General features: G+C 41.0%; 1 protein-coding gene across 6 annotated transcripts in view; it reads left to right on the top strand.

The window, feature by feature from the left end:
• The window catches only part of ZNF566 (zinc finger protein 566), a 140,092-nt gene that overhangs the window by 107,506 nt on the left and 10,703 nt on the right, over positions 1-21,883 (top strand). For 3 of the 6 annotated variants that reach the window (XM_045582489.1, XM_036440796.2, XM_045582488.1), the window contains exons 2-4: positions 167-242; positions 7,179-7,305; positions 7,714-7,812. In XM_045582489.1, the coding sequence (XP_045438445.1) occupies positions 234-242; positions 7,179-7,305; positions 7,714-7,812 (235 nt within the window). In that variant the 5' untranslated portion in view covers positions 167-233. The remainder of the gene's footprint in view (positions 1-166; positions 243-7,178; positions 7,306-7,713; positions 7,813-21,883) is intronic. The other 3 variants (XM_036440800.2, XM_036440799.2, XM_045582490.1) reach the window with 3 other exon arrangements.

Below are 21,883 nucleotides of genomic sequence, written 5' to 3'. Positions count from 1 at the left end.
CTAGTCAAAAGCCTGAGGTTTCTGGAGTTGGGGATAATAAAATACTTTCCTGTTCTTTTCATTAATAACCCCTCAAGTGTTTGTGTGGAGTGAACAGAGGGGAAATGATCATTTTTGGAGCTATAAGGCAAATAAGATCTTAAGTAGCTTCTTTTGCTTCCCCCAGCTCTGTCTTTTTCCAAAAGTGGAGGAGTTCAGAGGACAACTGATCCTTTTCTACAAATATCAAAGCCATGACTCAGGTGAGTTGCTATGTGGGGTTTTTGTTTGTTTGTATGGGGTTTTTTGTTTTATTTTGTTTGCTCAAATGGAGCCATTTTTATCCCTAGTATATGAAAACATTTGCTTTCCTCATCCTGATGCTTTCTGATGGTTTAAAAACAAAACCAAAAAACTTTCATACAGTTTAGCTATAAACAATTACAAATTCTCTTGCCTTTGCTTTGAAGAAAAAGGTCTCTAATAAGCCAATTCAAATATTTTTCTGTTTGTGGAGATAGTTATAGAAAAAAAGAAGTGTTTCAATAATCATTTTTGGAAAAAAAGAAAAGAATGTCTGGTTAAAGATCTTTCTTTACACTCTTAATTTGCAGATAATTGTTAGAGAGTCAAATGATTGGATAACAAGTTTCTCTGAAGAGGTGTCAATCAGGCTAAAATTTACCAGGAATTCATTAAGAAACATAACTTGTTTGCACAAAAAGATTGTGAATTACAAAATGAAAAATGGTCTGACTGAGACCAAGGTTGGAAAATAAAATTTTGCACAGGTTAGCATAGTCCCTCTTCAGGAAACTGACACCAATTTTCTCCTAAACAGCCCAGTGACCCTATCTACACACAACCAGTTCTTCCTTATATTTTTAATTTTAATTTTTTAAAATACATTTTTATTGATTTCAGAGAGGAAGGGAGAGGGAAAGATAGAAAGAAACATCATTGATGATAGAGAATTATTGACTGGCTGCCTCCTGCACTGGGGATCAAGCTTGCAACCCAGGCGCATGCCCTTGACTGGAATTGAACCCAGGGACTCTATAATCTGCAGGCCAATACTCTATTCATTGAACCAAACCAGGTAGGTTTCTAAACAATGTTAACAGATTCATTTTGTAAGTACTTCAGTATCTTCTATCTTAGACATATACCAGAAATCTAGATTAATTTGTTAATGAATCTAATTTTCTTAGTGATTTGATGGGATGAATGATTAAGGACACCTCAAAGGGGAAAGTCCTGAACATTTCTGCAGACCTAGGTTTTCTATGAGAAAATATGTGGAATAAGGGTTTCTTTGATTTCAGTCTTTATAATGTAATGTTCTCCTCCATATGTTTTGTGTAGCTGAGGAATAAAGGGAATTTCCAGTTGAACAATGGGTGTGGTTATAAGATTGGGCTAATGTTGGGAAGATCTCTAAAGATCACCTGTAGCCTCAATATCTGAAAGCAAAAGAAAAGTTATCATTTATATCCATATTAGAGGACCGATGTATGAAATTTGTGCACAGGGGGATGTGTGTCCCTCAGCCCAGCATGCATCCTCTCCAATCTGGGACCCCTTGAGGGATGTCCAACTTCCCATTTAGGCTCGATCTTGGTAGGATCAGGCCTAAACGGGCAGACGGACAGGACTGCTGGCTTTCAACTGCTCACTTGTCTGCCTTCCTGATTGTCCTTAACCGCTTCTGCCTGCCAGCCTGATCACCCCTAACCACTTCCCTGCCAGCCTGATTGATGCCTAACTGCTTCCCTGCCAGCCTGATTGCCCTTAACTGCTCTTCCCTGCAGGCTTGATCACCCCCAACTGCTCCCCTGCAGCCCTGGTCCCTCCCAATTGTCCTTGCCTGCTGGCCTGATCGCCCACAACTGCCCTTCCTTGAAGACCTGGTCCTTGCCCTACTGGCCATCTTGTGGCGGCCATCTTGTGTCCACATGGGGGCAGCCATCTTGTATGTTGGAATGATGGTCAATTTGCATATTATTCTTTTATTAAATAGTATAATAGAATATTATTCAGTGAAAAACATGCTTATGAAGAGAATTTTTTTAACAAGGAATAGCTCTTATTATATAACTAGAGGCGTGGTGCATAAAATTTGTCCACAGGGATATGTGTCCCTCAGCCCAGTCTGTACCTTCTCCAATCTGGGACATCCCCTGTAGGCCTGGTCACACCTAACTGTCCTCCCTAGAGGCCTGGTCCCCTTCCCCGCCAGCTGCCCTTCCCTGTAGGCTTGATCACCCCCAACTTCCCTCCTCTGCCGGCCTGGTCACCCTAACTGTCCTCTCCTGCAGGCTTAATTGCCCCCTCTGACCTCTCTTATAGGGCTTGTCCCTCCCAGCTTCCATCCCTGGCTGGCCTGATCACTCACAACTGCGCTCCCTTGCAGGACTGGTCCCTCTGAACTACCCTCCACTGCTGGCCATCTTGTGTCCACATGGGGTCAGTTATCTTTGACCACATGGGGGCAGCCATCTTGTATGTTGGTATGATGGTCAACTTGCATATTATTCTTTTATTAGATAGGAGGATTAAATAGGATAGAGGCCTGGTGCACGTGTGGGGGCCGGCTGGTTTGCCCTGAAGGGTGTCCTGGATCAGGGTAGGGTTTTCTTGGGGTGGCCTGGGTGATGGGCCTGTGGTGGTTTGCAGGCTGGCCATGTCCCCCAGCAACCCAAGCAGAGGCCCTGGTATCTAGGATTTATTTATCTTCTGTAATTGAAACTTTGTAGCTTTGAATGGAACCAAGCCTCCTGCTCTCTCCATGGCTGCAGCCATTTTTGTTGGGATTTATTTATCTTCTCTAACTGAAACTTTGTAGCCTTCAGCAGAGGCCAAGGCAGGCCAGGGAAGGCAGAAAGCTTGGCTTTCTTCATTGCTGAGGAAACCCAAGCCTCCTGCTCTCTCCGTGGCCACAGCCATCTTGGTTGGGTTAATTTGCATACCGGCTCCTGGTTGGATGGTGGGCGTGGCTTGTGGGTATAGCAGAGGTACAGTCAATTTGCATATTACTCTTTTATTATATAGGATATTGTGGCATTAGAATGGTTTTCTTAAATTATATGCAAATTAAATTTTCTAAGATAAAATATTTTTAAAAGTCATTAGAGGCCCGTTGTACAAAATTTGTGCAGCAGGGTGAAATGGGGGGGAGGGTTGTCCCTCAGCCCAGCCTGCAACCTCTCCAATCTGGGACCCCTTGAGGGATGTCTGACCACCTGTTTAGGCCCTCCCCTGCTGGCCTGATCCCCCCATCTGCCCTCCCCTTCAGGCCTGGGTCCCCCCCAACTGTCCTCCCCTGCAAGTCTTATCCCCCCAACTGCCCTCCCCTGCAGGCCTGGTCCCCCCAAATTCCCTCCCCCTTCAGGCCTGGTCAATTTGCATATTACTCTTTTATTGGATAGGATTATATACATGTGTACAAGTGAAGTAGCATTATTGCAGTTTTATCACCAGTTCCACTCCTAAAAGGTGGCTGCCCTCAACTCTCTTTTTAAATTTAATTTTTAAGTTACAGTTGTTTTTTAATATTATTTTGTATTAGGTTCAGGTATACAGCATAGTAGTTAGATAGCATATAATTTACAAAGTAATTCCCCATGATACTTCAACTACTTGCTGGCACCATACATAATTATTATACTATAATACTAGTGGTCCAGTGCACAAAATTCGTGCAAGGGGGCTGTGTCTCTCAGCCCGGTCTGCACCCTCTCCAATCTGGGACCTCTCAAAGGATGTCCTATTGCTGGTTTGCAGGGATCAGGCCTAAACCGGCAGTCACACATCCCTCTTGCAATCTGGGACTGCTGGCTCCTAACCGTTCACCTGCCTGCCTGGTTGCCCCAACCACTCTGCATGCTGGCCTGCTCACTCCCAACTGACCCCTGCCATCAGCCTGCTTGCCCCCAAATGCCCCCCTGCCAGCCTGATCACCCCCAACTGCCCCCTGTGCCAGTGTGCTTGCCCCCAACTGTCCCCCCTTACTGGTCTGCTCACCCCCACCTCTCTTCCCCACTGGCCTGTTCACCCTCAACTGTCCCCTGCTGGCCTGCTCACTCCAAATTGCCCCCCTTCCCCCACTGTCCTGACCACCTCCACTGAACCCCCCTGGCCCCTAACTGGCCCCCTGCTGATCTGCTTAACCCCAACGGCCCGCCACCCACCAGCCTGATCACCCACAACTGCCATCCCATCCTGGCCTGATCATCCACAACTGCGCTCCCCTCTTGGCTTCTAATTGCCTCTACTTCAACCCCACCACCATGGGCTCTGTGGTGGGGCTGAGCTCTGTGGCTTCTACTCTGTGACTGTCGCCATCTATAAGAACGTCTGGAAGGTCTCCCAGTCTAATTAGCATATTACCCTCTTATTATTATAGATAGAGGCCTTGTGCACAGATGGGGGCTGGCTGGTTTGCCCTGAAGGGTGTCCTGTGGGGGGAGAGTCCCTGCTGGGGAGCCATGGCCAGCCTGGGTGAGGGGCTGATGGCTGTTTGCAGGCTGGTGAAGCCCAGCAGCTGGGACCCTCACTTCATTGGAGTGTGGCCAGCCTGGGTGAGGAGCTGAGGACTGTTTTCAGCTGGCCACAGCCCCTTAAGGTTGGGGGGGGGGCAGGTCCCTCTGGGGTGCCTGGCCAGCCTGGGTGAGGGGCTGATGGCTGTTTTCAGGCTGGCCATGAAAGATCCCAGCCCCTCCTTTTTTTTTTTTCCTTTTTTTTTTCTTTCAGCGCCTCCTTGAGCGGAGGCCAGGGCCTGCTGGAAGTAGGTGTCTGGGATTTATTTATCTTTTATAATTGAAACTTTGTAGCCTTGAGTGGATGCCAGGGCGGGCAGGAAGTTTGGCTTCCTCCTTCGCTGGGGGCAACCCAAGCCTCCTGCTTGCTCGAGCTTTGTGGCTGCTGCCATCTTTGTTGGGTTAATTTGCATACTCCTGATTGGCTGGTGGGTGTAGTAGAGTGATGGTTAATTCTTTTATTAGTGTAAATTACTAGAGGCCTGGTGCATGAAATTTGTGCACTGGAGGGGGTGTCCCTCAGTCCAACTTGCACCCTCTCCAATCTGGGACCCCTTGGGGGTTTGTCCGACAGCCAGTTTAGGCCTCATCACTCTCACAGTCCAAAACTGCTGGCTCCCAACCACTCTCCTGCCTGCCAGCCAGCCTGATCACCCCCTAACCACTCCTCTCTCAGACTGATCAATGTCTAACTGCTCCCCTCTCAGCCCAATCGCCCTCAACTGCCTTCCCCTACTGGCCCAATTGCCCCCAACTGCCCTTCCCTGCATGCCTGGTCCCTTCCAACTGCTTTCCCCTGCATGCCTGACCCCCCTCACCACCCTCCCATGGTGGCCATCTTGTGACCACCTGGGGGCGGACATTTTGTGCAAGTAATGGTCAATTTGCATATTACCTTTTTATTATATAGGATTGACTATATTCTCTATACTGTATTTTACATCGCCATGACTTTTGTAATTGCCAATTTGTACTTCTTAATCCCTTCATCTTTTTCACTTAGTCCCACAACTTTCTTTCCTCTTGAACTCTTGAATATGGTTGAATTGCTATTTGTTTTATGAATCTATTTTATTCATTATCTCTTGACTTACTGCAGAGTGGAAGGGACATTGTATTCCCATATTGCTCCCTTAATTTCCTCTGATTCTATAATTAATTATATTACAATTTTTGGTTACATCAATAGTCTATGGGATATTAATCTATAAATATCACTCACTGCGGAGCTAGCTCACCTTTATTCTATTTAACTTTTATTTTTCCTGAGGTTAATTTTTTTTCCTCACATTTGCTTAATTATCCATGTATTTAAATTTTTTGTTGTTGTTGATTTCAGAGAGGAAAGGAGGAGAGAGAAACATCAATAATGAAAGAGAATCATTGATTTGCTGCCCCTTCCATATCCCCCACTGGAGATTGAGCCCACAACCTGGCCATGTGCCCTTGGCCAGAATTGAAGCATGTACCCTTTAGTCTGCAGGCCAACATTCTATCCACTGAGCCAAAACAGCTAGGGCTATCAATGTATTTTTATCCAATGTTTCCAGAATCATTGTCACATGCTAATTAATGTTTTTCATTTGATCAAACACATCATTCCTTTTGCATGTGGAGACTTTAATCTCTATTCTCTTTTAATTCCTGCTCCTATCTAGTCTGCTACTCTCTAGTTCTGCTGCAGTTTTCTCAAGACTTTCCTTTTTTCTTCTGTTTCCTTGGATTTCCTTCACTGTTTTCTGTGCTAATTTACCTATTTTCTTGAATCTTATGTCTTCCTCTTTTTTGGTTTACTTCCCCATTTTGGTGGAGCACATCATCTGATAGTTTCCTAAGAAATTGTGCTTGTGTCCTTTTATGTCTAGGTATTTTTCAGCTCTTACACTAGAATGATAGTTCTATTATAGAATTTTTGGTCAGAATTTCTTTTTTTCCATAAAAATATTGGAGACTTTTTAAAATTTTTAACTAGAGGCCAGTGCATGAAATTAGTGCATGGGTAAGGTCCCTAGGCCTGGCCAGTGATCTGGGTTGATTGGGGCTTTCTTTCTGGCTGCTGTCTGGGACCTTCCTTCATTCTGTTCTGCCCCCTTGTGGTCAGCACATGTTATTGTGAGTGATCAAACTCCCAGTTTCCTGGAGGAAATCCTGAGGAGACACTTTGCATATTCGTTTTTAAAATATATATAGATAGTGTTGTAAAGAACCCATTGTCTCTCTGATTCTTGATGTCTTTTATATGATCTACTCTTCTCTGTATGCTTTTAATGTCTTCTCTTTTTCCCTCCTTCTGAAATTTTACTTTTAGCATTTGGAAAAAGAGGAGAGAAAAAAGAAGCACATTTGTATTATATGATGAGTATTGTGTTAGGCATTTGACATACCAACTCATTTAATTAGGAAACTTCTTAGTAGACTGTACCTTCCCAGACTTATGTAGATAGTGGAAGTATCCCAGTATACTCGGTCAGTTTTGTCTGGAGGAAACATAATGATATGGAAACTTATTGGTTAAGTCATGCTTATTTGTTTACAATCCTCCCACATTTACCCCTTCTCTATATGCTTGCTATTTTTCACTTCTACCTTTATTTTCTTCTCTTGCCTTCACAAAAACATTTTTTAAAGTTAATCAAGTCATATGCATGATTGTTGTTCTAGGAGTCAGTGGTGTTCAGTGATGTGTCCATAGACTTCTCTCAGGAAGAGTGGGAATGCCTGAATGATGATCAGAGAGATTTATACAGAGATGTGATGTTGGAGAATTACAACAACCTGATTTCAGTGGGTAAGGACTTCTGTCCATATTAATTCAGATTCTGCCCTCAGAATGTCTGCTTCCTCCAGGGTAAAATACTTACCTACCTTTCAATTAACCAGTAGATTTCTAATCCAGTTCCTAGAGGAATGTTTTTATTTTTATTTTAAATATATTTTTATTGATTTCAGAGAGGAAGAGAGAGAAACATGAATGATGAGAAAGAATCATTAATTGTCTGGCTCCTACATGCCTCACACTGGGAACCGAGCCCACAACCCGAGCATACGCCTGGACTAGGAATTGAACCATGACCTCCTGGTTCAAAGGAGGTCATGCCACACTGGCCAGGGTCTTTAACTCTTTCTTAATGAAGGAACTGGATTTGAATTCTGGGACATTCTTATCATAAACATGTCTCATTACTTCTTTTATAAGCAGGACATTCTATTTCTAAACCAGATGTGATCTCCTTCTTGGAGCAGGGGAAGGAACCCTGGTTGGTTGACAGAGAAGTAACAGGAAGCCAATATCCAGGTAAGTGAGGCATGATAGTAATGACCCAGTTATTCAATGGAGAGGCTACACCTTTGAGATGCTCTCTGGGAAGTTTCCCATAAAAACTTTAAGCCTGTTGTGCAAAAGTAAGACTTTTCAGCATGACTTTTAAGTGACCTTACCTTTTCCCCTTTCTTAATATATTGCCTGTCCTTTTCCTCTTATACTTATCTCCTAATTTTAACCAGCTGTTGCCCTCTTTGCCTTCTCTAGTGATATTCTTTCCTATCCATATTTGGATCTAGTTTCTTATAATCTTTCTCTTTTTTATTAGCCTTAAAAAAAGCATCACTGTTTCCTGAAATATATTCTTTTCTACATTGCCAAAGACTTGTTTTTTAAAAAAAATAAATCTTTATTGCTCAAATTATTACAATTGTTTCTCCCCCGCCCCATGACTCCCTTCTGACTCCTTCTGCTATGGAGAGGCCGCGGCAACCTCAGTGATCAGACCTCTGTAGGTACTCACTCGTGTGTGACTGTAGACCCTGCCCGCTGCAGCTCCTGGCTCCCCTGGTCTCCTAGTCTCTGAGTGTCTGGGTGCCTTTCTCTACAGGCCAGACTCCACCTATATGAGCCTGGGTCCTTGGGGTTTCAGCCGAAGTTGGGGTTCAGTTGGAAAGGGTTCAGTGCACTTGGGAATTCTTCCTCTCTCGCCAGGCAGGCATTTGGCTGCACTTCCTTTTTGCGTGCACACTCAAGCATCTCCCTACCTCAGCGTTTTGCTGCTCCCAGTCCAATCCATGAGCCTCTCTCCTTCTTCCTAGTTGTAGATTTTCCACTCCGCCAGCTTTCCTGTGTTTTTAGATGAAGTCCGTTCTGATTTTAGTTGTTGTTTTTTATTTTTTTATTTTCTCCCCATTTTTTTAATTGATTATGGTATCACATAATTGTCCTCATCCCCCCAATCCCATCCCAGACCCCTCCCCCTCCCTACATATGCCATCACCCCCCCCCCCCCCCCAATTGTCCATGGCCACTGGTCAGGCCCATATGCATGCACACAAGTCCTTTGGTTGATCTCTTCCCCTTTACCCCCACCTTCCCCTACTTTCCCTCTGAGGTTTGAAAGTCTGTTTGGTGCTTCTCTTTTTCTGAGTCTGTTTTTGTTCATCAGTCTATGTTGTTCATCATTTCCTCTAGATGTGTGAGATCATGTGATCTAAGAAATGCCCTTGTAAGAACCTAAACTGAGACAAGCCATAATGGTTATGCTGAGAGGCAAATGAATCAGTCTGTAGTGAGCTCCTTTCTGGGCCAACAGTTCTTTTGAGTCCCAATTTCAATGTCAAATAGTTCCTTATGTGTACATGTCAGCCATGATATTTCAGATCTGATTGGTGGACAAATGGTGGTGATGCAGGTCCGACCGTCTCTGGTTTGGTCCTGGGCATCCTTCAGCAACACGCAGCTGCTGTCTGCTGGTATGGCGAGGTGTTGTCAGCATCTTCCATCTCTTAATTGTTTCTCTTCTGTCTTCATGCTGGAGCACTTCTCTCTATTCCTCTCTGTTACAGGATTCCAGATGGTCTAGGAGTTGTTTTCTAAAAATATACAAACATATTCTTGACCAAAAGTTAATAAGGGATATTTTCTATAAATTTGACGTGGGATCCTTTTTCATTTCCCCCCCCCCCAAATGATTTTCCTCTGGCTTGTCTTGACATCATGTGTGTATTTTCATGGGTATCTTTCTGTTAGCATTTCGAATGAAGGTTAATTTTCTAAAGTACAAATTTTTTAGATGTAAATTATTCGCAGGATATTTTTCCTTACATGATATTCTTCCACTGTCACTCCCTTTTTTAATTTAAATAATAGGAGACTTTTGGAAATTTTATAATGTAGTCTTGATAGCTTTTACATTTTAATTATTTGTGCTAAACTATGACTGCTTTAGGTTCATAACATATTATGCAATTTTACCATGAGACGCTCTGCCAATAAGAATTTTTCTTAACACTTTAGGAACAGCTTTTTGTACAGTACAATCAGTTTTTCTAGAATATTCATTTATTTCCATTAGCCACATTAATTTCCTCTGAGAAATTGGCTACTATTCAACTGTCAAACTCAACACTCTAGCAATAATCTTATTTACCATGTGTGTATTAGTGGAATTGATTATTTGCCTTCTTGAGAAGGGCCTGAGCATTCCTGGTACTAGGCTGGATTTAGATATTAAAAACCCTCTTTTCCACACCATGGGTTCCAGGCCTCTCAAACAAGACTTGTTGCAGTGAGATGGAAGTTGCTGTCAGCCAAGTCTCTGTCTGTTACCTGGGTCCCAATTTGAGCTGTGGATGGGAAACTAAGCAGCCATGGGGGCAGGAGACCTCCTTCAGAATGGGAGAAGGTTCAGGGGCCTGCCACGTTGCGGGGGGAGTGGTAAGGGTCTGTGCCCCATCTCTGTTGACCCCCAAGTTCTCTCCTGTTAGCCCCTCTGCGACTGTGCCTGTCTTAGATTGTCCCTTCCCTGAGGAATCTTACCCATCTCTGGCTAACCAGCCATCCTCCGGGGCCAAACAGGGTGATGTGAGTTTTAGTCTGTCTCCTTGGTAGCCTATGCCCCCATGGGCTCCACACCCAGCACCTGCCTTGGGGATCCCTCACCTGCTGGTGATGCCCGGGCACTGATCTCATATTTTTGGGATTATGTTTCTTCTCCAGAGAGGGCCCAGCTTACCCCACTGGCCAGGAGAGAGATCTATGGTACCAGCTACAATGGTGCTTCAGCCTTGGCATGAACTGAAAGGTCAGGCAACAGTTGTGGTCACCTGGATCACAAGAAGAGGGTCATTTTTGGCCAAAAGGGCAAGACTGGCCAGTATAGAATGCTCAGGTGTCTTCCCAGGGGGCCCTCTGCACAATGGAAGGAACGAAGTCCTTTCATGTCATTTTTAAATTGCTGCCAGACTTTCAAAGGATTGGTTTATAAGTTTGTTTGGGATAATTGTACAATATGCTGTTGTAATTCTAAAATATCTAGAGATGTGTTACCTTTGTCTCCAAGCACCAACAAATATATATAAAATAAAATAAATGATTTTTTTTATTGATACCCCATGGTGGGAGGTACTATTATAGGTAATGGGGATAACCCAAGTCTGGGAAAAATTATAATGACCTTGTAGAATAATATCATCTAAGGATAATCTTTGCTCTAGGCCATGGAAATTCCATTTTAAACTGGCTGTCAATTTCTTTTTGTATAGACAAGGTCTTTGTTACATTTTCTCCACCTCTCAGGAGGAAGTAGTGATGGTCCCTTCCTTTGGTATCCTCACAAGCCAGAAACCTCTCTTTACTTTTACACACAAAGGATCAGTGGTTTAATTTTGTGTCATACAGAATGGCAGCTGGGTGGTGACCCCTATGTAATTACCCTATGTAATTATACTTCCTTGTTCCACCCGTGATCCTCCTGGATGACCAAGGTGTTTGGTATCAGTGACTACTTTGGGCAGAAGGCTCAGCCCAGGTAACGGCTCCCACCCATGGAGGATTAGGAACATAAGTCCAGAAATACTTACCCAATAGCCCCAGGTTATATTACCATACAGCTGCTGACTGCTAGCATGGCAGAAAAGGTGTTCTCAGGTGTTCATCAGTCTATGCTGTTCATTATATTCCATAAATGAGTGAGATCATGTGATGTTTATCTTTCTCTGCCTGGCTTATTTTACTTAGCATAATGCATGTTGCTGCAAATGGTAGGAACTCTTTCTTTTTTACCGCAGCATAGTATTACATTGAGTAGATGTACCACAGTTTTTTAATCCCTTCATCTGCTGATGGGCATTTAGGCTGTTTCCAGATCTTAGCTATGGTGAATTGAGCTGCTATAAACATAGGGGTGCATATATCCTTTCTGATTCGTGTTTCTAGTTTCTTAGGATATATTCCTAGAAGTGGGATCGTTGGGTCAAAAGGGAGTTCCATTTTTAGTTTTTTAAGGAAACTCCATACTGTTCTCCATAGTGGCTACACCAGTCTGCATTCCTACCAGCAGTGTAAAAGAGTCCCTTTTTCTCTGCATCCTCACCAACACTTGTCATTTGCTGATTTGTTGATGATAGCCATTCTGACCAGTGTAAAATGGTACTGCATTATTGTTTTGATTTGCATCTCTCTGATGATTAATGGCTTTGAGCATGTTTTCATATGTCTCTTGTCCTTCTGTCTTCTTTCGAAAAGTGTCTATTTAGCTCAGTTGCCCATTTTTTTGATTGGGTTGTTTATCTTCTTTTTGTTAAGTTGTATGAGTTCTCTGTAAATTTTGGAGATTAAACCCTTATCATTGATATCATTGGCAAATATGTTCTCCCATGTAGTGGGATTTCTTGTTGTTTTATTGATGGTTTCCTTTGCTGTGAAAAAGCTTTTTAATTTCATGTAGTCCCATTTGTTTATTTTCTTTTTAGCTTCCATTGCCCTAGGATTAGTATCAGTGAAGTTCTTTTGGCATATGTCTGAGATTTTCCTGCCTGTGGATTCCTCTAGTATTTTTATGGTTTCCCGTCTTATGTTTAAATCCTGTATCCACTTTGTGTTTATTTTTGCATATGGTGTAAGTTGGAGGTCTAGTTTCATTTTTTCGCATGTATCTCTCCAATTTTCCCAGCACCATTTGTTGAATAGACTGTTTTTACTCCATTGTATGTTCATGCCTCCTTTGTCAAATATTATTTGGGTTGATATCTGGATTCTCTATTCTATTCCATTGGTCTGTCTGTCTGTTCTTGTGCCAGTACCAGGCTGTTTTGAGAACAGTGGCTTTGTAATACAGCTTGAAATCTGGTATTGAGTTCCCTCTACTTTACTCTTCTTTCTCAGGATTGCTTGGGCTATTCAGGGTCTTTTTTAAAATTTTTTATTCCAGATGAATTTTTGGAGTGTTCTTTCTAGGTCTGTGAAATATGCTGTTGATATTTTAATGGGGAGTGCATTAAATCTATAGATTGCTTTGGGTAGTATGGACATTTTAATGATGCTGATTCTACCAATCCATGAACATGGTATGTTCTCCCATCTGTTTACATCTTTCTCTATTTCTCTTTTTCAGTGTCATGTGGTTTTCTGCGTATAGGTCTTTTACCTCCTTAGTTAAGTTTATTATCTTAATTTTTTTGGTGTGATGATAAATGGGATTGCTTTTTTAGTCTCTCTTTCTGTAAGTTCATTATTGGTGTATAGAAATGCCATAGATTTCTTGGCATTGATTTTGTATCCTGCTACCTTGCCAAATTCATTTATTAAGTCTAATAATTTTTTTATGGAGTCTTTAGGGTTTTTTATATACAATATCATGTCATCTGTGAATAAGGACAATTTTACTTCTTTCCCAATTTGGATGCCTTTTATTTCTTCTTCATGTCTAATCGCTATGGTTAGTACTTCCAGCACTATGTTGAACAGGAGTGGTGAGAGTGGGCATCCCTGTCTTGTTCCTGTTCTTAGAGGGAATGGTTTTAATTTTTGCCCATTGAGTATGATGTTGGCTGTGGGCTTGTCATATATGACTTTTATTATGTTTAGGTATGATCCTTCTATTCTTACCTTGCTGAGAGTTTTTATCAAGAAAAGGTGTTGGATTTTGTCAAATGCTTTTTCTGCATCGATTGATATGACTATGTGAATTTTATCTCTCAATTTGTTTATGTGATGTATCACGTTTACTGATTTGCGAATATTGTACCATCCTTGCATGCCGGGATAAATCCTACTTGGTCATGGTGTATGATTTTTCTTATGTACTGCTGAATTTGATTTGCTAGAATTTTGTTGAGGATTTTGGCATCTATGTTCATGAGGGATATTGGCCTGTAATTCTCTTTCATTGTGTTATCTTTATCTGGTTTTGGTGTTAGGATGATGTTGACTTCATAGAAGGAGTTTGGAAGTGTTCCTTCCTCTTGAATTTTCTGGAATAGTCGGAGGAGGATAGGTTTTAGTTCTTCCTTGAATGTTTGGTAAAACTCTTTTGTGAAGCCATCTGGCCCTGGGCTTTTGTTTGCTGGAAGCTTTTTGATGACTGCTTCAATTTCATCCATAGTTATCTGCCTATTGAGATTTTTAGATTCTTCCTGATTAAGTTTTGGAAGGTTGTATTTTTGTCCATTTCCTCCAGGTTGTCTAGTTTATTAGAATAGAGTTGTTCATAGTATTTTATAACAACCCTTTGTATTTCTGTGGGTTCTGTTGTTATTTCACCTCTTTCATTTGTGATTTTATTTGGTACCTTTCTCTTTGCTTTTTGGTGAGCTTGGCTAGAGGTTCATCAAGCTTGTTTATCCTTTCAAAGAACCAACTTTTGGTTTTATTGATCTTTTGTATTGTTTCTTTGGTCTTTATGTCATTCATTTCTGCTCTGACCTTTATTATTTCCTTCATTCTGCTCACTATGGGCTTTTCTTGTTGCTCTCTCTCTAATTCTTTGAGTTGCTGAGTTAGATTATTTATTAACCTTTTTTGTTGTTTTATGAAGTAGGCCTGTAAAGCTATACACTTCCCTCTCAGGACTGCTTTCAATGTGTCCTATAGGATTTGCAATGTTGTGTTTTTATAGTCATTAGTCTCCAGGATGTTTTTAATTTCTTCTGTGATATCATTGATAACCCAATCATTTTTTAGTAGCATGTATTCAGTTTCCAGGTGTTTGAATTTTTTGGAATGTTTTTAGTGTAGTTCATTTATAATATTATGCCATTGTGATCTGAGAAAATGCTTGATATGATTTTAATCTTTTTGAATTTGGGGAGACTTTACTTGTTACCCAATATGTGGTCTATTTTTCAGAATGTTCCATGAGCACTTGAGAAGAACGTATATTCCTTGGCTTTGGGGTGAAATTCTATGAAGATGTCAATTAGGTCCATCTGGTCTCATGTATTGTTTAGGATTGCTGTTTCTTTGCTGATTTTTTGTTCAGAGGATTTATCCATTGATGTCAGTGGTGTATTAAAGTCTCCTACTATGATTGTATTGATGTCGATCTTTCCCTTGATATCTTCCAGGATATTTTTAATGTATTTCGGTGCTCCTGCATTGGATGTGTATATGTTTACCATAGTTATATCTTCTTGCTGAATTGCTCCCTTTAGTATTATGTAGTGGCCTACCTTATCTCTTGTTATGGCCTTTACTTTGAGGTCTATTTTGTCTGATATAAGTATAGCAACCCCAGCTTTTTTCTCGTTTCTGTTTGCCTGAAAAATGTTTTTCCATGACTTCACTCTCAGTCTGTGTGAATCCTTTGCTCTAAGGGGGGTTTCTTGTAGACAGCAGATATATGGGTCATGTTTTCTTATCCATTCAGCTACCCGATGTCTTTTTACTGGTGCTTTTAATCCATTTACGTTTAATGTTACTATTGATAAGTACCTGTTTGTGGTCATATTTACCCTTAGTGCTTGTGTTTCTGCTTGTCTTTCTCTATCTTCTTTTTACAGCAGTCCCTTTAGCATTTCTTGCATTGCTGGCTTGGTAGTGATAAACTCTTTTAGCCATTTTTTGTCTGTGAAGCTTCTGATTCCACCTTCAATTTTGAATGATAGCCTTGCTGGGTATAGTATTCTTGGGTTCAGTTTCTTGTTTTGCATCACTTTGTATATTTCATTCCATTCCCTTTTGGCCTGTGTGTTTCTGTTGTGAAATCAGTTGATATTCTAATAGGAGATCCCTTGTATGTAACTTTCTGCCTCTCTCTTGCAGACTAGGATTCTTGCTTTGTTGTTGGTATTTGCCAATTTAATTATGATGTGTCTTGGTGTCGGTCTTTTGGGGTTCAACTTGTTTGGAACTCTATGTACTTCTTGGACTTGGATAGATTTTTTTTCTTGGGGAAAGTTTTCTGTCATTATTTCTTTCAGGAAGTTCTCTATTCCTTCCTTCTCTTCCTCTCCTTTTATCCCTATTATTCTAACGTTTTTTTGTTTTGTGGTGTCCCACAGCTCCCTTAGGCTCTCCTCTTGCTTTTTAAGTCTTCTTTCCAGTTGCTGCTGTGTTTGTGTGTTTTTTACTACCTTGTCTTCTACTTCGCTGATGCGGTCCTCAGCCTATTCTAGTCTACTCTTTAAACCTTCCATTGTGTTTTGTATTGCAGCTATGTCATTCTTCATCTCCTCTTGGTTTCTTTTCATATTGGTGACATTCTCATTCAGCTCCTTGTAATTCTCCTTGAGTTGTGTGTAATTGTCATTGAGTTGTGTGCATTTTTCCTCTAGCCGTTTAAACATCCTTATAACCATTACTCTGAATTCTGTCTCTGATAAGCTGCTAGCCTCGAATTCATTTAACTCCCTTTCTGGTGATTCCTCTTTTTCTTTCCTTTGGGGATTACTTTTTTTGTCTTCTCATGTTTTCCTGTAATGCTTTAATTATAGATCCACTTGCTTTGCTGCCCAGGTTTCTTGGGGGATGGTGCTACTAGCGTAATCTCTCAGTTTTCCTGTGTTTGTTAATTTAGTGTAGCTCCCTACTTGAGCTATTTGGGTTCTCTTGGTGTAGGCCTGTGAGCTTGAGAGGCACAACTGTGGTTTCTAGGAGTCAGCCACTGTTTGGGGGAGAGACCCAATTTTTGCTTTCCTGCACCCTTAATTGTAATCACACTTGCCCTGCGGGACTCACAGTGTGCCCCAGGAACCGTCTTTTGGGGTGTTGGGGCTCAGTGACCTGCTTTTTGGATAGGTGTGACTGTGTTGCCCAGGGTTCTGCAGTTGTGGAGTGGGCAGATCCAGCTTTTGCTGTTGCACCTGTGGTGGATAGGCGCTTACTCCCAGTGGCAGTTCACAGGAGCACCCTCAGTGCATTTGTCAATGAGCACACTGAAGGACTCTGAAGGGCTCTGGCAGTGTAGCAGTGCAATTGAGGTGCCTGTGGTCAGTATCCAGACTAAGTGAATACAAAGTCTCTTTCTGTGGAGGAGTGTACTCCCTGCTTTTTCAAGATTTCCCCAAAGAGGAGCTCACAGTGGCTCCCACTAGCGCACTGTGGTTAGTTGTGTTCAGTATGCCAGGCTGCCAGGATGTTGAGCTCTCAGGGTGCAGAACTTCGATATACTCCGAGGGGTCCCGGCACCACTGTTGAGCAGCTAGGGTGAATGTGGCAAACCTCCAGGAAGAGGGAATTCAGAATTTCCACTGTGGGGCCACGCCACCAAGACTGCACAGAAACACACCTTCTGGTGCTTTCAGTGGCTCCCTACTGCCACCCAAGGAGATGCCCACAAGTGGGAGTAAAGTTTCCAGGCTTGCCTATGGGACGGGGAATGCATAAGTCCCTGTCTGCACCAAAACACACTCTCGGCTGTTTTCAGCCTCTCCCCACTACTGCCCAACGAGAAACCTGCTAGCAGTAGTAAGGTGTTCAGGCCTGTCTATGTGATGATAAATGCAAGCACCCCAGCCTGCACAGAAACACACCCTCGGGTGCTTTCTCTCATAAGCACTGTCTAAGGAGATACCCGCTAGCAGGAGTAGATTGTTCAGGCCTGCCTATGAAAGGGGGAGCGCGCGCATCCCTGTCTGCCCAGAAACACACCGTTGGGTGTTTTTGGCTTCTCCCCCATGCCGCCCAAGGAGACACCTCACAAGTAAAGAGTTCTGGGCTTGTGCACTAATGCCTGGACTTGGAGATGCCTGGCAAGCCCAATAAAATGTTTCAGGTTTGCGCGCAAACACGCATTACCTGGAGATGCCTGGCTAGCTAGTCAAATAAAGAGATCCGGGTTTGCAAGCAAACACGCACGGCTTGGAGACTTCACTCAGCTAGCCAGGTAAAGAGTTCTGGGCTGGTGCGCAAACGCACACTGTCTGGAGATGGCTCAGCTAGTTAAGAGTTCCCGGCTGAGCACAAATGTGCACTGCCTAGAGATGTCCGGCTTGCCAAGTGAAGAGTTCCGGGCTCACGCAAATCTGCAGTTAGGCTGGTGGGGAGGGGGAGTTTTACTTACAGCTATGGAATGGTGTGTCTTTGGAGATTAAGATCCCAGTGTCCTCAGATCTGCAGCTGGGGTCGCAGGATATTGGCTAGAGTGTGTGCTGAGTTGCGGGGCAGTTCCAAGGCCTATCTTGTTGGTGATGTTGGTGAGTTTTTAAAAAAAGGCCGTTCAAGATGGCGGGGGCTCCATGCTGGAGTCCCGCCGTCCAGGGAGTGCTGGCAGCGGTGATAGTCTCACCTTGTCCAGGGGAGGCTGTCGTCCAGCTCCTGCTGCTCCTGCATGATTTAACTTTCCCTCACTCACTCATACACTCCTTTCACACCCTTACTCACTTTCTCTCTCTCAGCTGCTAGTTGCCATCTTTCTCCCCTTAAAATCTGTTGTTTTTTAAATTGTTGTGCGAGGCAACAGCTTAGGTGCTTACCTAGGCCGCCATCTTGGTTCCTCCCTCCCAAAGACTTATTTTCTTTACGATTTTTTAGATATAGTAGTTCTTATACTCTTTGATTCAGTCATACTTTTAATGAACATTTATTGATTTTCTAATTTACTCTTGTAGGTGCTGAAGATAATTTAAAAAAGAATGAGAAGTGATAAAATTTATAACTTAGTAGGGGTACTGAAACATGTTTACATGTGACTTCTACAAAGTAGACCAACCGTAAGAGCAGTTAAAAAGGGAGCTCAGCAGAAAGTGAGGGTTAAAAATATAAAAGAGTTGATACACATACAAGTCATAGAAGGATGTATTTTTTAAAGTTTTTTTTTCATTTTTTAAAATGTTTTTATTTATCTCTTTTTTTTAGAGAGAGAAAGGAAGGGAGTGGGATTGAGACATGGAAACATTGATGAGAGAGAAACATCATTGATCAGCTCCCTGCCTCCTGCATGCCCCCTACTAGGGATCAAACCTGCAACCTAGGCATGTGCTCTGACTGGGAAATGAACCCATGACCTCTTGGTCATTATCCAACCACTGAGCAACACTGGCTGGGCCATAGAAGAAGATTTAAGTATGCATGTCATTAACTTTAAATAGAATATTGCAAATAAAGGATTTGTGCCTCCATTGAGAACTTATAGCTGGCAAAGATAAGTAGATTTGATATGAAGGAGGAAAACAGGACAGCACATCATCAGTATATGTTTATCAAGAACTATTCTTAACTCTGATCTTATAGTAATGAATAGAACATGTAAAAACTTTATACTCAGAGCTTACCCTCCGATGTAGGGATAGACACACAATAAATAATATATCAGGTACTAAAAAGAAAAGTGGAGAAAGGTGATGGGGGTGCTGTTTTATGTGACATGATAAAATAAACATTTTCCATTAAGGTAACATTTATGTGGAGACCTGAAGAAGTACAGCAGTACTTCTGGTGTGTTTTGAATCTGAGGACTCGTCTTTTTTTGGTCATATGAAGTTCTTGGCAGTCATCTCTTCAAATATTACCTTGCTACTATTTCCTATTTTCTCTATAAAGCTCTTGTTAAATGGACATTAGAACATCTGGATCATCTGTAATGTATTTAACTCTTCATCTATTTTTCTATTTATACTGTTTTAACATAGAATTTAATGGCTTCATTTGTGTTGATTCTCTCATATAATTGTTAGCTATGAGCTTTTGACTCATCAACCTTCCCATTAAGTTTTTTATTAAAAAAATAGTATAGTTATTTGTAAAATGTACTTATATATTATATACAATGGGGTATAATAACACAATTAATATAAGATTATAAGATAACATGTAAATCTCTAGATATAATTTCTGGCTCTTGACATACATACTTATTCAGCTTTACTAGGTAAAACCAAGCTATTTTTCAAGTGCTTGTATCCCATTCTCTCCCTATAATTAATATTATAAGATTTTTTTTTATTTTCTTAACAATTTGAATGATGAGTATAAAATTTTATTTCACTGTGTTAAATGATTTGTAGGAATGTCATATATTTTGTAGATACTAATTTTTGGTCAGTAATATGTTTTATAGATATATTTTCCAGTTGTAGCTTCTTTATTTACTTTCTTTATAATATCTTTTGATTAATAGTAATTCCCAGTGTTACTATGTTTAATTACATATTTAGTAGTTTAATTATATATAGTTTATTAAAAAATTCTACTTTTTCTTGTATGTATCACATCTTTGGGGATCATAAAAACCTTTCTTGCCCAGCCAACATGGGTGGTTGAGTGTTAATTTAAAAAAAAAAAGAAGAAGAAAAAAAGAAAGAAAGAAATAGAAACCTTTCTCTTAGCCCAATTTTGTCCTGTTTTTTATGTTTTGACTTGGGTATTAAAGTCCTGTTAATGTAACTAGAATTGATTTTTATGAAAGGTATTAAATAGAGATCAGTTGTAACTTTTTCCCATATAGAAAGCAAATTATGCCTCAATTAATAAAAGTTTGTTTTCCACTGATCCACAATGTTTCTTCTATCATATATTAGAAGTCTTTGGTTACATAGTTCTCTCTTGTTCTATTGGCTTTTTATCTATTCCCGTCCTAATTATTTTTGCTTTTAGTTTTTTAAATATATTTTTATTGATTTCAGAGAGGAAGGGAGAGGAAAAGGGAGATAGAATCATTAATGATGAGAGAGAATCATTAATCAGCTGCCTCCTATACTGCCCTCACTGGGGATTAAGTCTGCAAGTCAGGTATGTGCCCTGACTGGGAATTGAACCATGGCCTCCTGGCCCACACATTGATGCCCAACCACTGAACCAGTTGGCCAGGCTACTTTTGCTTTTATAAAACATTCTGATCTCTGTAGCATAGATCTCTCCACCTTTTTCTTCAGAAGTATGTATTATATCTTTTTTTTCTGGTCTTGTATATAAACTTTAAAATTACATATTACATTAAAGTTTCATTTAAAGTGTTGGAATTTTAAAACATCCACTATGATAAAATTTCTCAACAAAGTAGGGGTACAGGGAATATACCTCAACATAATAAAAGCCATATATGGCAAGCCAACAGCTAACATTATACTCAATAGCAAAAGCTGAAAGCTTTTTCACTAAGATCAAAAACAAGACAAATGTTCTGCCAATTTTATTTAACATAGTATTTGAAGTCTTAGCTAGAGCAATTAGCCAAGAAAAAAGAAATGAAAGATTCATATTGAAAAGAAAGAAGTAAAACTATTTCTTTTGGCTGATGGCATGATATTGTATTTAGAAAACCCTAAAGATCCCTGCCAAAAAAACACCAAACTGTTAAAAGTAATAAATAAGTTCAACAAAACTGAAAGATACAAAAGCAATATTCAAAAACCAGTTATGTTTCTATATACATTCTATATACTTACAGTGAACACTCAGAAAGAGAAATTTCAAAACAATTTCATTTATAATTGCACCAAAAATAATAAAAATATAGGAATAAATATAATGACTAAAACTATAAGACACTGATAAATTTAATTGAGGAAGAAGACACAAAGAAATTAAAAGATCCCATGCTCATGGATTGGAAGAATTAGTATTGTTAAAATGTCTGTACTATCCAAAGCAGTCTATAGATTCAGTGCAATCCCTATCAGAATTCCAATGGCAACTTTTTTAAAAAATATATATTTTATTGATTTTTCACAGAGAGGAAGAGATAGAGAGTTAGAAACATCGATGAGAGAGAATCATCGATCAGCTGCCTCTTGCACACCCCCTACTGGGGATGTGTCCGCAACCAAGGTACATGCCCCTGCCCGGAATCGAACTCGGGACCCTTCAGTCCGCAGGCCGACGCTCTATCCACTGAGCCAAACCGGTCCCGGCCCAATGGCAACTTTGAGAGAAATAGAAACAATCCTGCCATCACTGGTTTGTTCAGGGGTTAGAGTATCAGCCCATGGACTGAAGGGTTGCAGGTTTGATTCTAATCAAGGGCACATACCTCATTTGCAGGCTTGATCCCCAGCTCTGGTGGGGGCATGTGCAGGAGGCAATCCATGTGTCACATCAATGCTTCTCTCTTTCTGTCTCTTTCCCCTCCCTTCTACTCTCTAAAAATTCATGGGAAAATATTCTTGAGTAAGGATTAACAAACAAACAAAAAAGTAATAGAAACAATCCTAAAATTTATATG

This window comes from Pipistrellus kuhlii, unplaced genomic scaffold (assembly GCF_014108245.1).
Source record: "Pipistrellus kuhlii isolate mPipKuh1 unplaced genomic scaffold, mPipKuh1.p scaffold_m20_p_17, whole genome shotgun sequence".
NCBI lineage: Eukaryota > Metazoa > Chordata > Mammalia > Chiroptera > Vespertilionidae > Pipistrellus > Pipistrellus kuhlii.
The sequence above is the reverse complement of the archived record's forward strand: the minus strand, read 5'-3'. Positions and strand labels throughout refer to the sequence as shown.